The following is a 16,657-nucleotide window of genomic DNA, read 5'->3' as shown; positions in this document are numbered from 1 at the left end:
GTCAGAAAAGCCAAGGCCCAGTTAGAATTGAGTCTTGCCAGGGATTTCAAAGATAACAGGAAGGGCTTCTATAGGTATATTGCAAATAAAAGACAGGCGAAGGATAATGTGGGCCCTCTCCATAAGGAAATGGGAGAACAGGCTACCCTTGATTTGGAGAAGGCTAAGATTCTCAATGACTTCTTTGCCTCAGTCTTCACTGGCAAGTGCAAAGTGTTTGACACTGTCCTGCACAACATCCTTGTCTTTAAATTGGAGAGACATAAATTTGTAGGATGGACCACCTGGTGGATAATGAATTGGCAGAGAGTTGTGGTCAATGGCTCAATGTCCACCACTGGTAACAAGTGGTGTCCCTCAGGGGTCAGTGCTGGGACCGATCCTGTTCAACATCTTTGTCGGCGACATGGACAGTGGGATTGAGTGCGCCCTCAGCAAGTTTGCCGACGACACCAAGCTGTGTGGTTCAGTTGATACGCTGGAGGGAAGGGATGCCATCCAGAGGGACCTGGACACACTTGTGAGGTGGGCCGATGCCAACCTCATAAAGTTCAACAAAACCAAGTGCAAGGTCCTAAACCTGTGTTGGGGCAATCTCAGGCACAGCTATAGCTTGGGCAGAGAAGCGACACAGAGCAGCCCTGCGGAGAAGGACTTGGGGGTGTTGGTTGATGAGAAGCTGAACATGAGCCAGCAGTGTGCGTTCACATTGCAGAAAGTCAACCGTATCCTAGGCTGCATCAAAAGAAGTGTGACCAGCAGGTCAAAGGAGGTGATCCTGCCTCTCTACTCTGCTCTTGTGAGACCCCACTTGGAGTACTGTATGCAGTTCTGGTGTCATCAGCTTAAAAAGAACATGGAACTGTTGGAGCAAGTCCACAGGAGGGCCATGAGGATGATAAAGGTGCTGGAGCACCTCCCGTATGAAGACAGGCTGAGAAAATTGGGGCTGTTCAGTGTGGAGAAGAGAAGGCTATGTGGAAACCTCATAGCAGCCTTCCAGTATCTGAACTACAAGGATGCCAGAGAGGGACTCTTCATCAGAAACTGCAGTGATAAGACAAAGGGTAATGGGTTTAAACTTAAACAGGGGAAGTTCAGTCAGATATAAGGAAAAAGTTGTTTACTGTGAGGGTGGTGAGGCACTGGAACAGGTTGCCCAAAGAAGTGGTAAACGCTCCATCCCTGGCAGAGTTCAAGGCCAGGTCGGACAGAGCCTTGGGCAATGTGGCCTAATGTGAGGAGTCACTGCCCATGGCAGGGGGCTTGGAACTATATGATCCTAAGGTCCTTTCCAACCCAAACCATTCTATGATTCTATAATTAAGTTTGCTTATAAAAATTCCACAAAAAGGAACTTCGCATTTTCTTCTGTCCAAACAAAAATTCCAGTAACAAACATAGAAACGTTTTCATCAATTTGTTCTACACATTTGAAAGGTAAGAAGGAATAACAGGGATGGAAAAAAAGAATAGTTTTTCTAAAAAAAAAAACCCAACTCAAATATTTCTTAGAAAAAAGCTACTTTGAGAAAAAGTCACAACAATATTTTTGTATAAAATCTATTTATAAAGAAAAACTAGGGAAAAGTTTTATTATTGACAGCAATAGAAAAGGTATAACAATGGATTACCTGAGGTACCAGATTGTAACTTCTTCACAAAAAGCAGAATTTTATAAATTTTCCAAGTATTTATATGAAAACCTCATTATTTTTAAAATACATAATATTATTTTTTATCTCTGTTGCTAATATCACAGTAAATCAGTGGACCTTGATTTGTTAAAAATCTGATTTTCTACACTTTTTCAGGGTTGAGATTTTGGGGGGTTTACACATCTTTTCAGTTTGTTGGAATGCGAAGATTAAGTAAAGCTTTGATTTCTAGCACCCTTCTCTTTCTGGTTGAGGAATTAAATAGCCTGAACTCTAATTGAACTCAGTAGGAATGAAATTAAAGCTCAATGAAAAATGAAGCTGTGGTTCCAATGGTCACTGCAAAAATTTACTACAAGAAGTTCCTATTCAGAATAAAAGTTTATGGTAAAGCAAAATGTTTATATAATTTGGGTTCACTGAAATGTAATGTTTTGATGCTTTATTTTTGACAAATTTTCTCAAAAAAAATAAAAATCTTAGGAAAAAAAAGTTGCTTCAAACCATGAAAAGAATGCTGAAAATGGCCATATCAGATGATTGCTTTTGAGACTCGAAGCAGTACATTTGATAAAATACAAATAATTTCTCACTCAGGAGAGCTTACTGCTGTTAAATCTGCAAGTTATATCTGCAGATTTGAGAGAAGGAAGAAAAAAGTTGTGTCCTAGATGCTTCGGAACATGTATTCAAAACTCTGATTTAGCTATTCAAAATAAAATTAGCAGAGTGCTTTTAATCAGTTCCACCATGTAAGTGAATATATTTCCCTCTAAAGAGATAGATAGACACACAGACAGACAATTGTGTGTTTTTTGAGTCTAATGTTGACTGAAAACCACATTTCATATAGTGTAACAAATAATTAGAGAAAAGGATCAAGAAGCTTTCATTATTAAAGCAGAGCCATAAATCATTCAACTAATTACAAGACCATTCTTCTTTCTTAAAAGAGTTTTAATTAACCTAGTTTATTTTAAAAAGAAAAAAAAAATAAAGGGAGGGGTTGAAAAATTAAGGGGAAAGAAAATGGAAGCAATGTTGCAGTTTCAAACAGATGCATGAATATAATGACTTCACACTTTGACATGGTGGTTTGCCATGATGTGACCTAAAACTACATTGACCTCCCTGAAATCAACATTTTTGCATTGAAATGAAACAACAGACATGCTTGGTTTGATGTATGGCTGTGTGACATATTATAAATATCACATTACATAACCATGTCAATCAATAAAGAATTTTTTCAGGCAGCACTAAATGAACCATGGGTTCTTGCCTCTGAATGGCTCCTTTAACGTACTACTTTTGCTTAAATTATTAATAGGAGACATATTGTCAGAAAACATACTTAAAGTGAAAACCAGTAAACTGTAGAAATATCGTTCATTTTTTAAGCAATCCTCTAGTGCAAATGTCACATAAATTTACATAGAGACAGTGCTTTCACACTCTCACAAACTGGATAGTAGGCATACACTTCACTTAAGTATGATAGCAATGGGAAAATATTTTATTGAATCTAGGCTGCTCTAACTGGTGAAAACCAAAACTCTATGGGTAAACTAGATTCAAAAGTTGAATCATTAGCAGGTGAAAGTATTTAGGTTAAAGATAACCTAGAAATCCAGCTCAAAAATTTGGAACAAAGAAAAAAGTATATCCACACCCAAGACACCTGTGCTGCTGTTTCATCCTACATCATTTCCAAGCAATAAACTGGTGCATGGAATTAATGCCATTTCCCACTAAACCTGCTTTTAGTCTCTGCCACTTTGTATTGTGTTATACTAACTCCTACAGCAGAGTTTGGATTACATGGAGATAAAATCAGTGGTTTATTATATAACTCTGAATACTGCAGGTGATCTGCTGATAAAAAGTAAGCTCAGGCTCTACAAAGTTGCAGCATGGTGACCAGTGCTGCTTGGCTCTGACTTGCCTCAGCCAGTCATTTTCAGCTGACATGAAAAGTACTAGCATGCAGAGACTGAAACCCTGTATCAGATGTGAGGAAAAAGAAATCCAATTACTTTTTTTTTTTAATAATCACTTCCCTTAAAAGTTATAAATAGGAAAACTATGTCACTTCAGCAGATATTCCATAGATTTTGGATGTATACTTACAGTCATAAGGCACAAGTATTTTTATTTTTTGAAAAAGAACCCTTGTTATTTTTTGCAACATTTCAGTTGGATCAATTGGACATATGGTATTTTATCAGGCTTCCATATTAATTTCCAGATGACCTTTTGTGTAATCTAGCTCATTAAAATGACATTACAGAGATAGTTTGGGGGGGTTATTTTAATCTAAACACTAATCATTCTGAGTAAAGCAGCACAACACAGAAGTCCTTTCTTCTATGTTCTTTAATAGTACCTTAGAGATAATAGTGCCTTTAATAGCGCCTAGAGAAGAAACTCATCACCATAATCAAATGTTAGCAGAAGACCATGCAACTGGCCTAGTGTAGTGATTGTTTTTTTTATTGACTGTCATCCTTTGCATATGTTGTGTTGCCTTACAGAAAGGCAGGCTTCTAAGTAGGCACCTGTGAGCACCCACGTTCAGGAAATCCTGTGCACACCTGCTCAACTCAAACATGTGCAGCATTGAATGTACAGCATTTAAATATTTTTTGAAATGGGGTTCCTGAGAGCGATCTCGCCAAAATGGGTTTACTCGAATTCCCAGGTGTTTCATTGCAGAATATGAAACAATGCTTTCAGAATAGAGTACAGATTTGGTTTGAGACTCTGAGTTGGTTTCAGTTCAGTATTTTTCCAGTAATAAAACAAAAGTGACACACCTTACCATATTTACAAGTGGAAACACTAACCTGTACCTCTGGTAGTCATCTTCATCCTTCTCTTTGCAGACCAGCTCATTTGGGCATGCCACGTTTCCAAGCAGACTGAGATACTGTAGTGAGGGCACAACTTCAGCCAAATGGTTCAAAAGGCTTTCTAATTCTGTTATGTTTCAAAGGTTGTGGGTTAAGGATTCAATGACATTAATGAAAAAAAGCATTTAGAATTGCACCACTCCTGATATAAACGTACATTTCAATAACTGACAATCAAATTTAGCATGGCATTTGGGAAAATGTCACATTAATTGTTCCAATGGCAAACAAGGATAAACTTCAGCCAGTTTTTTGGCATGAAATGAAAGAATTTGGCTGGTTTGTCATTCTTTACTCCCCCTTTCTTTCCTAGGTGGTTCAGTACAAAACATTAAAACTTTGACAAAATGATGGATGCTGTGCAGTAAAATGGCTAGCAATTGCTGGAGCCGTGAAACTTTTCCGGCACGGAAACAAACAGTTTCACAGCACATTCATCACTAATATATTCAGTTCACTGGAAAATGAGCTCAAAAAAGGGGGGGGGGGGGGCCGAAAAAAGTCAAATGACAACAACCCACATTCATTCCCAGCATATAAATGCTTTGAGTGCCACAGTAACACATTTGTAATTACTCAATTAGTATATGTCAATTAATGCTTCACTAAGTGCAACTTAAAGACTTCAGTGTTACAAGTATTTTATAGATGAAGCTTTAAAGTCCTGTAAAGCATAAATTTTTTCATTAAAATAGCCTTAGATTTTGGTGTTCATGAGGCTTTTAAACTATATTCCTCAGAACATAAATAATGATGATACACCTTCGATATTGTAAACTATGTTAAAACAAACCAGCAAACAATAGTTAAACTATCTTTTAACCACTGCAATATTGGAAATCACAGCTTAGGTTTACACATAACAATATTCAGCCATTTGCACACTGTTGATTGATCAAATAAAGTAAATTATTTTGTTAAAATATAGTGTGACAGTCTCCAAGGCTCAAACTATACATTTTTATTTACTTCAATTTACATGCAAAGAAAAAGGTGTGATTCTCAAAAAAGATGTCATGCATATGCATGTAAGAAGATTTCAATGTTTAAAAACTGACTGACTTAGACAATAGTAATAAATAATTCGAAACCATTAAAGCGCATTTAATCGCTGTGGTTTTATCCACTCCTGCTGTTAGAGACCACAACTATTGTTTTAAATCCTCAGTTCACTTGTGTTGCTATTATTTATACTTGATTTATGTGTTTCTGTTATCTTTGTTATTTTTAGCTGATGGAATTTGTTTTATTTCTTCACCCCAATATCTTAAGGGCAACAGAAGCAATACAGAATGGAAAGAGCAGCTTCGCTGTTAAAATTACAGTCTTCCTTTTACAAGCCTTAAGTTTTATTTTATTTCCAAACACGCAATGGGTTAATGCTGATAATTACTAATATTAATATATGAAAATAAGTGTATCTACACTTCGAGTTAATGTTCTGTCCCATAAGGTATAAAGAATCATACTCCAATACTGTGCATGAGGGAGAAAAATGAGGGTTTGAAATTAGTTCTATGAATTAATTAAAAAGGTAAAAATGCTAACTTTTAATTTGGCAAAGCCACATTATGGAATGTTACACGCCAGCAAGTTAATCAACCAAACCCTAAGAAAAATTGTCTTTTTGTAGCACCATCAGATATAAATGATTTTTGGTAGCCAAGATAAATTCCTAATTAAAATCTGGTGCTAATTCTCATCTTCTCATATCTGGACCTCAAGCTTATACATAAACTTTTTTATGGCTCTATCAGGAAGTATGTGACTGTGATGGGAAGGTCACAAGCTGTTTTTCCACATATGTTCCAGTGAAAGGCTTTTAAAAAAATTCCTAAAACTGTAAGATATGTGCTTGAATCTCGCACCCTCCCTCAGTCAGGAGAAACACTTACTTTCTTGCAGGATGGCTTAAGTTACAAAAAGGTTCCCTGAGAGAAATAGGTTATTATTACAAAAGACAGTTATTTCCATAACAGCAATTTCACATGGGGGTTAGCTATCGAAAGGCTTAGATTGTATCTGGCCATTACCTATCAAAAGGATAAAAAAACCCAAACCAAACCAACAGAAAACAAACCAACTAACCAAACAAACACAACAAACCACCACCAAAACTTTTTGCCTCTTCTATGGAGTAAATATGCAGAATTTTCACTTGGCAACTCAGTAGAGCTTTTTCTGGGGTAGAACCTTTTCTCTTCAACAATTTGTTAAGCATTCTAACTCCCATCTGACCATGCAGACTTAGGGGCAAATATCAAAATGTATTTAGATATATAATGATGAAGAGCAGTATCAGCTTAGATTTGCAAAAAGTGTGAGGCTACGCATCAAAGTCCTACAGAATGCAAGGAAAAGGGAGACACATCAAATTCACTATGAGCTTTGGATAAATAACAGTATTTGGTAAACTGCATCTCAAAAATCTAAATCTCCCCAAATTTGGAAATTAGTGTCTAGATTCTAATATCTCATATTTAAACCCTGAGCACTGATTTTAGATGCAGAAACACCTCCCTAAAAATTTTCTCAGACAGGAATGACCAGGAATCTCACACAGACTTCTTACCATGCAGTTCAGTGTGAGACTCTCCAGGCCTTTTATCATTTACTCATGTCCCTCAAATTAAATAAATATTTAGCAGCCTAGCATTATTTCAACTTCAACTGCAACAGAAACAGAAATATGTGCACAGGACAAACCCCAAGAATCTGACATAATCACCTGAAAAGTAGAAGGTCACTAATTCACAGAAAAGTTCAAGCTTTGCAGGCTTGGAGAGCCCCAAAATATTAGGGCACCAGCAACACCTGAGAACAAACCAACCTGTGGCTTATGATAGTCAACTTTTTTTGTGCCAGAATCAGCAGTTATATCATAAATAGAATGATTAAAAATTCTGTTCTGGAGGCCTACAAGGAATCTAGAGAGGGACTTTTTACAAGGGCATGAAGTGACAGGACAAGGGGGAATGGCTTTAAGCTGACAGAGGGAAGATTTAGATTAGATATTAGGAAGAAGTTCTTTACTGTGAAGTTAGTGAGACACTGGAACATGTCTCTGGAACAGTGTGGATGCCCCATTCCTGGCAGTGTTCAAGGCCAGGCTGGATGTGACTTTGAGCAACCTTGTCTAGTGGAAGGTGTCCCTACCCATAGCAGGTATTGGAACTACCAACCCAAATCATTCTATGATTCTATGATGTAAACTATTTTTTCTTATCCCTCTTAACAACAAAACAAACTGCAAGGTACAGATTATTTTTCCAAGAAACACCATCTACCTGCCATCACAGTTATTCTTTACAAAGCATGTAAATTATATCTCATTCAAATTCTCATGATTGTTTCTCAGAGATGAGTCATAAGTCATGATGCAATTCGGGTGTACTGTTTAGTTAATTAGCATGTCATATACTTATTTTAACCACAATACTGTAACTATATGATGCCACCAAAAGTGTAAAGGCTTTTTAATCACAATGCTAGGAAAATAAAGAGGGAGAAAATCATAAGCAAGTCTGAAACTTTCCTGCCAGTTTCCTTTTTACGGTTTATTGTGGCAGCCTAAGGAGTGTTATATTGGTGCAATCAGAGCCAAAGAGTAGCAAAATCCTGCTGTGCCATTTCTAAGCTCAATTTCAGTTCCGTTTTCTCCAAAAAGGAAAGCCACAATTAAATGCATGGATAGGGCTAGCTAAATTTTATTTATTTAAAGCTCTGTGACAACAGCCCTGAACTGATCTTTCTAAAGTCACCATTTCACCAAGTGAATAGGTAACAGTGATGCAAATACTACACTAAGGTCCACTGTTTGAAAACTGGTTGAAAGTGTCACTGTGATGACAATTAAAGTGCTTTAGTGTAGTGATTCCGCCTCTTAATTCAACAGCTTCATCACTACCAATCTATTGATGCCTCTTTTACAGGTATTGACTAAAATAAAAATTTGTAATAAAAATTTTAAACTCTTCAGCTCTTTAGCTCACAAGCTGAATCATTCATTCTCAGCAATTATACAGAACAATGGCCCCGTTCAAAAACACAACCTGGCCTCCATGAATAGTTGACAGAATACTAGACATGCTTTAAAATTCTATCTCATCAAAAGACTATACTGACTTCCTGCATTATGCCTAGTTTTAAATCTGGGAAACACTCAGATTAACTTTATTATGCCTCTTCATTATGTTACACTTACGTATACCGCACATGAATATTTACAGTAGACTGTTCACAGCATACATATGCACAAGCACGCACAACCATGTCACCATGTTTTCTGTTCAGAAAAACAAATGCTATCAGCAACACTAAGACATTTGCAATATAATTACTTGGAAAATATAGTACTATGGTGGGTCCAGCTAAGCTGCAGTGCAATATAATTTTTTGCAAGTTTTATGTAATCAAAAATATCCTACAAATAAGAATGTTCTGTCTTGTCTATTTTCACTCATTATCTGGTACCCAATACCATAGTTTCCGAGGTTCTCCAGTATACAAAAAGAATAAGCAAAATCCAAAGCAAATTATGTATCTCCCTTCTCTCGCTAAGAATTAACTGTCTATGCAAGATCATAATATTTTTGTTTGTTTGTTTTGTAGAAAATCCTGTAGCCTGCATTAAAATTCTAGTGCTAGCAGGACTGTCGCTCATTACAAACCCTTCAAGGATTAGTTCCACAGTATTCCAGACTATCACCAAGGAAGGATTGGTGTGATTTAAAAGTTACATTGTCCCTACAGAAAATTACATTTGAACAACGTCAAAGTTGTAAACTTCAAGTGGATAGTATAATGCTACTTTGCTTAGTCAATTTTAGGAGAACCTCACAAGCAGGGACAGACATTTTGATGTTGACCCGTGTCTTGTGACAGCCAGCATAATAAAATGACCATTCTGTTATACTTCTAAGAGGTTGTGTAGATTCACACAGAAACTACTGGATGATGTCTTACATGTTTCACTATTCCAGACCTCTGTATTCTCAATGGTCTCTTTAGCTGTATCCTTTCACTAGTCCCTCCAGCATATATCCAGGGTATAGATGCTGCATGAATCCTTTACAGAGAGTAATATAAGGGTCCAGCTGCTTTAAATACTGAGGACTAACGCTGGTCATGCCAAAACTCCATACAGTTTCCTCTCTTATTGATATTCTTGGCATAACCATATGCACAGTTGTTGTTCAGGGACAACTGCTGGTCAAACCTATGTAGAAACACAACCTTTGCTAACAATTTCTAAATGAAACTATTTTATGTAACTCTATAGAAATGTTATGCTAACATATAACTGTCCAAACAAATCTATCCATATTTACTATCTCACCACTCTAGTATTTTTTTCATACAGTTTGAAGTATGCAAGAGAATCTGGGATTTCTTTCTGTAATCTTTTTCTCTGCCAGTAATTTTTACTAGTCACACACTCAAATACATTAACTTTACGAGAAAAGTAACCACTCTTGTTCTCTCTCAGTGCTTTTCAAGTTGCTCCACCATTTTCTTTCAAAAAGTTCTACACAGTCTTTCTAAATTTTTAGCCATCCCACTTCCCAAAAGAGTTGCAGAAAAGCTTTTTGAGTTAATGACCTTCTATGATTACTGCTTTTGGAAGTTCTCGGAAGCAAAGTGACAAAGTAAAGAGCAATCAATTTTACATTCAAAATATTTTTGAATATAAAAATTCATAATTTTCAAATATTCAAAATATTTTTGAATATAAAGAGAATATCAGAAGTATCACACAGAATTACAGACCACCACAAAATGTCATTCAAGTCTTATGCCAACAAACCGGCTGTCACGCAAGTGCTGCAATCAACCTAACATTAAAACAGATGGATAGCACTTCTACCAGAGTCATAGATGAATAAGCTATCTATATTTATTCCCATTTGAAACATTTGTTTCAATTAAATTTATCACAAACACGATGTAGCAATCACAAGCTATTCCACAGGCAAAATAGCCTTGAAGCAGAAGTTACCAATTCTCCTCTGCAGTGTGAAAAGATCTTTGCCACCTGAACGCTTTTCCATTAGAATGTGCTAGGTCTTCAAGGTTGGATAACCACAGAAATAGCTTGCAATATGCAAGTATATATTTTCCCCCTCTCTATGTGCAATAGATGTCACGCACAGTCATTTGTATGCCACGTTCTGGCCTGAACCCTTTCTAGGAGGGAGATAAGGCCTTGAGATAAGGCCTTGTTCACTGATTTTAAAACCATTTTGCTCAAGAAAGAAAAGGTGCGGCATAGGCTGTCATTAACTAAGTCCATATATCTCATGGAGAGCTTCCTGCATACTGAATACTTGGGAAAAAAAAATCGCATTCTGCCTACTGGAGCAGCATTCGTTTTCCGTGTGTAGCTAGAGTTGCCAGTGTTTTTAGGGGTATTTCGGAAAGTCCGTGGTTCCAAGGCTGCAGATTTGAAGACCAGGTTTCAACACAGTTAGGTACACAAATGTGAGAAAAAGGAGAAATGTTTCTATTCCTGTAACCAAATTATATTTGTGATTGACTAGAAACATCCATCCTGAAACCATATGTCCCTTTTTTTCAAGGTTTGCTTTTGTTTGGATTTTTATCTCTTTTTTTTTAACACTATTCTGTCCAAGTATTGCTTAAGGTTCCCAAAGCAACACAGAGATGATCAAGAATAAAGCAGCAGCTCACCATTTTTTAAAAAGTTCTGACATATGGAGTTCAACCAGTCTGAGCACTGCTGTAGAACAGGATAAGGAATCACCTGGACCAAAGATTACCTCCCTCTTCCATAGATATTTGGTATTTGGCATTAGACATTTACATTACTTAATTTTTACTTCAGGTACACTTTATTCTAGAAGAAAGATTTTCGGTACATCAGGTCCTGCACTTGTCTAACAAGCCACACTCAGATTTAGTCAAATCCACAACTGTGGCATGAAGACCTCCAACATATATACAGAAAGGCTACTCTGTGTGTGTGTATATATATATACATATACATATAAGCTGACCATTTCAGCTTAGATCTTTGTTTAGTGGAGATAGGGAACTGTACATAATAGGAGACAATTTATGTCTTGAAATTATTCATTCAATATAAACATCGAGTCTTCAGCACCTAACATAATGAGATTCTGGTCAGACTGGGACTTCTAGGTCTTCAAGCACTTCAGGACAATGTAGGAACAAGCACAAAGGCAAAATAAGTTACAATCTACAGTTTGAGGGTTAAATAAAGCTGTAACTGTTAGACATTATCACACCTTTGTGAAGACAGATTATACCACAAATACTTATTGGTACATTCTTCAGTTAAGGTACTCTATCCACGCTGTTTTCAATCGCTCAAGAACATATCCTTAGATCTGAACCATACTGATAACTTATCTTGCCATAAGTAACATATATACCACTAAGGGCATTATGTCCGGCCCTAAATGATTTTGGGTTTCTTCCAAACCATGCAAAACCTAGGTCTAGATTCAGTATCTGAACTTTACATCTACATTCAACACCTTTATTCTAAACTAGTTTTGGTATCAGTTCTTCAGAAGTATATAGAATGTATGTTTAATGGATGAGCAGCTCACTGGACTAATAAAGAAACAGAGCTTTTACTTCAGAGAATCACAGATCTCGCTCTTTATCAGACTTGTCTATTTTGAAGTGAGACAGTGAACACCATCTAATTTTCAGCACACAGGTATATATATTTGACAAATTATAACTGCTACCCTTTTGAGTAGTTTTACCAAATACTAAAAAGGCTGAAGTGTAAAGGAAATTGAAATGCCTATACTGTATAGTCCAACTGTAACCCCAGACATGACCAGCACAGTGAAAAGTCATGAAAAGTCATGAAAAGTCACACTGATATAACACACGTAGAGGAATAAATCTATTTAGAAGTGACTGATTCTTAGTATCTAGTCAACACACTGAAAAGGAGAAATGAGGCTTCCCATTACAAGCATAGCTGATTGTAGCGATGAGTGCTCTTCCAAAACCAGCTTGCTATCTACCATCCATCTTACCACAGAATCGTAGAATAGTTCGGGTTGGAAGGGACCTTAAAGATCATCCAGTCCCAAACCCCCTGCCATAGGCAGGGATACCTTCCACTAGACCAGGTTACTTCAAGCCATATCCAACCCAACCTTGAACACCGCCAGGGATGGGGCATGACAACTTCTCAGGGCAACCTGTTCCAGTGCCTCGCCACCCTCATAGTAAAAAACTTCTTCCTAATATCTAATCTAAATCTTCCCTCTGTCAGCTTAAAGCCATTCCCCCTTGTCTTGTCAATACATGCTCTTGTAAAAAGTCCCTCTCCCTATTTTTTTAGGCCTCCTTTTAGGTACTGGAAGCTGTTCTAAGGTCTCCCTGGAGCTTTCTCTTTTCCAGGCTGAACAACCCCATCTCCCTCAGCCTGTCTTCATAGGAGAGGCACTCCAGCCTTCTGATCATCTTTGTGGCCCTCCTCTGGACTCACTCCAACTGTTCCATGTCCCTCTGTGTTGGGGTCCCCAGAGCTGGATGCAGTATTGCAGGTGGCGTCTCATGAGAGCAGAGTAGAGGGGCAGGATCACCTCCCTTGACCTGCTGGTCACGCTCCTTTTGATGCAGCCCAGGGTACGGTTGGTGTTCCAGGCTGCAAGAGCACACTGCCTGCTCCTGTTAAGCTTCTTGTCTACCAACATCCCCAAAACTTTCTTGGCAGGACTGCTCTCAATCCATTCTCTGCCTGACCTGTAGCTGTGCCTGGGATTGCCCCAACACCAGTGGAGGACCTTGCACTTGGCCTTGTTGAACTTTATGAGGTTTGCACTGGCCCACCTCTCAAGCTTGTCAAGGCCCCTCTGGATGGCATCCCTTCCTTTCAGCATGTCTGTACTTTCCGCCACCCATTGTGTCTGACAGAGGAACTAAGGTGATGTGTTTTCCAAAAGTAAATCAAACTTTTGTAAAAACAAACATACAGTACACATGAAAAAAACATGTTAGAGACATGTAATCCAATACTGCACAATATTGATAACTATCTTTTCTGTATTACAGCTATATGGATTGCATTTTAAAATATTTTTAACAGGTTATACATTACAGAAAAGTTGACATATAACACTAGGAAACTGTTTTTAAAATAGTAATATTTAAATTTGCTTCTTCCACTTCTAGTAGAAAAAATGGTACTGGCCTAACTGTAACTGAAATACTCAACGAGTATTTGAAGAAAAAAATATCAGATGATTGTTCTAAGTATTTACTTGATTTGGAAATAAGCTTTCACATTTGCAGAGTGTATCTGTATCCAGACATTATGTTAGGAGAGACCAAATGTTATTTACACATATAATGCCACGCAATAAGTGAACCATATATTAGAACTATCAAAACAAGATCTGGATCAAAATTAAGCCAAACTAAAACGAGAAATAGGAAAGAGCACAGTAATAACAAAGAGATATTCTCATATGAGTTTTAAAGTTTACATGCTATTCCAGTTTTCACAGGGGCCAGTTTGGCTGTTTGTTTGTTTTTATGTCTCTCTGCCCATATGTATATATAACGTAGACATTTATGTATACATGGTAATATTCCACCAGTTGAAGTTTTGTTTCAGATGAGTGTTCTATGCTCCCTTGTGTCCTTCCTGTAGTGCAACTGTCATATACTAAACAATCTTTCCTGTGATATATTTCATTATTCTATTAAATGTACATTTTTATTTGAACATTCTTCAAAGAATTCTATAGAGAAAGCATTCATTAAAAGAAGTGGTTCGAGTTCAAAAGAGACCTTTTTCAAATATGTATTCACACTGGAAAGAGGAATCTGGAAGGTCTCTGTGCTTCTGAAGACTGCTTTATCTTTACTATAAGAGATCACTACTACCTATGGCTCAAAATGTTAATGATGGACAGTGGTTATTTTTTCTTCTCTGGGCAGTTGGTATACATTAGGTGTTTTACAAGCATTTCTGCAACTCCTTTATTAAATTATTGTCAGCACACTACAAAATGTATAGGTTATTCCTAGAACCAGATAGTTCAATAGCCTCAAAGCTCTAACTTCATAGTTTTAAGACTGAAGAAAAAAAAATCCCAAAGTAGATCAAATCCTTCTTATCAAGTTATCATTGACTTTGAGAGCTTACTCACTTGACAACAGTATTTTAAGTATGTCTGTGATACCAGCAGAAACTCTTTAAAGAATACTACTGACAGGATAATTTTTTCCCTCTGATTTTGTTCACTGAGTTCTTACTCGATACACCTGCCTACCTTTTGGTAAATGCAAAGTTCATCCTTGATACCCCCTTGAACAAATATACTCACATGCTCTTGGGTCTTATGACCAAATTTATATTTCATGCTTTGTAGGAAGAGATATGATGCACCAGACATATCACCACCCATAGCATCAGCAAAAATATTCCTCTACAGTCTTTATCAGTTCAGATTTTACCATGGCAGCAAACAATAAAATTAACAATAAAAGCAGTTACTCAAATCCAACCCACAGAATCCTGGCATTAACCAGAAATCTAGCCAAATACCTAGTACAGTAATGATCGTTACTCCTTAAGAGACACTCTTGGCAAATTTCCAGGGTGCTGAGAATAAAAGTTACTCTGCTGATTTCTATTTATTTATAGAGTCAAAAAATAAGTGCAGAAATCATAGAATCTGCAGTTATTTTTATTCTCCTCAGTAGGAGGATTTTGCTTTAGTAGGAGGTAAATTGCTCTCTGTTTACATTGTCTGTAATAAAAGCCTGCAGTTGAGCAGCCTTGTCCTTATGCCGCAATTACAAGGAAAAGGCTTTCATGGTCTGTGCTCTAAGACTCTGCAGGCCTCGGCCTTTTGGCAACAATTTGATCACCCTTCACTTTTGTAAAACCATGTATTACACAAATCTCCAGAAGGGTCAAAGTATGGGAAATTATTTAACAATTAATTCCGTGCCCAGCTCTTGCAGATAATTAGTTTTTACAGACCATTATCTATAAGCCTACACACTAGGGGCTCTGATTCAGCAGAGTACCTAAGCAAATACTGAAATATTTATTCTGAATAATCTTAAACGGGCACTAACTTTGGGCATAGGGAGAAGTGACTGGTTATGAATGGACTTAACCATCCATTTAAATACTTTAATGTATCAAGATCTTGATTTGGATAGCATTTTATATGAATTTATACAGAGTTGGAACAACAAGAATACAGTGACTTGCTTTTACAGCTGCGGTTGCACAGCAGCTACCAAATCGTTCATATCACCACCTTCATTAAAATAGAGAAAAGTATACATTTATTGTTGTTTGTGGGGTTTTTATTATTTTTTTATTTTACTTTAATGTTCTAAGAGCTGTTTGAAGTATAAACTTAATAGCGTTTCACTGCACTCGCTATTCCACTAGAGGTCAGCCTGCAACAGAACCCCAAGCAAAAACAGGAACTGCAGCACACTGGTAGTACTGACATTATTTTCTTTCTCTATTTTATCTATTAGAAAGATTTTTTCAGAGCCATAACTTAGATCTCCACTAAAATGGAGCAACACGAAGATATAATGGTGAATCTCATTTATGAATGACCTATAATAAATTACTATGAAGTATTCCTCGTGCCAAATGAGAGAATGCTTTGTCTGCACATGAACTATATTTCACATACTTTAATTTGGCTGACACATAAAACTCATTTGACATTTTGCAGGTACTTCTTTGAAAGGATATTTGGTTCTTGTTGAGCGTTAAGGTATGGAGGTGGGGTAACTTGGGTAACAGAAGGTCATTTCCGAGTAGATTGTTGTCCAAGATCAGCTCTTCCAAGTAACTGAATGTTTTCAGTCCTTCTAGTGACCTGCAAACGACAAAGGCAACAGGAAAAATGATACTCCACTAAATCAGGGAGGTCATTATGAGCTGAAATAAATATTTTAACCTTCCCTTTCAGAAGTGGGAATAGTTTTGGTTTGGGCCTGTCAGAAGAGTGAATGACAAGCATTAGTGGCAAGGGGAGTGCTGGCACTGCAACACATCCTTCACATACTGGCAGGATGAAGGATGGGGGTCAC

At 37.1% G+C, this 16,657-nt stretch overlaps 1 protein-coding gene across 3 annotated transcripts in view; it reads right to left on the bottom strand.

The window, feature by feature from the left end:
- LRMDA (leucine rich melanocyte differentiation associated) overlaps positions 1 to 16,657 on the bottom strand; it is a 709,877-nt gene that overhangs the window by 289,430 nt on the left and 403,790 nt on the right. For all 3 annotated transcript variants that reach the window (XM_030485900.2, XM_030485898.1, XM_030485899.1), the window contains 2 exons: positions 16,317 to 16,443; positions 4,505 to 4,644 (listed from right to left, as the gene is read on the bottom strand). In XM_030485900.2, coding sequence (XP_030341760.1) covers positions 4,505 to 4,644; positions 16,317 to 16,443 — 267 coding nt within the window. The remainder of the gene's footprint in view (positions 1 to 4,504; positions 4,645 to 16,316; positions 16,444 to 16,657) is intronic.

The sequence above is a fragment of the Strigops habroptila genome, chromosome 5, assembly GCF_004027225.2.
Source record: "Strigops habroptila isolate Jane chromosome 5, bStrHab1.2.pri, whole genome shotgun sequence".
NCBI classification, from domain to species: Eukaryota; Metazoa; Chordata; class Aves; order Psittaciformes; family Psittacidae; genus Strigops; species Strigops habroptila.
Note: the sequence above shows the minus strand (reverse complement) of the source record. Positions and strands in the feature narration are given on the sequence as shown.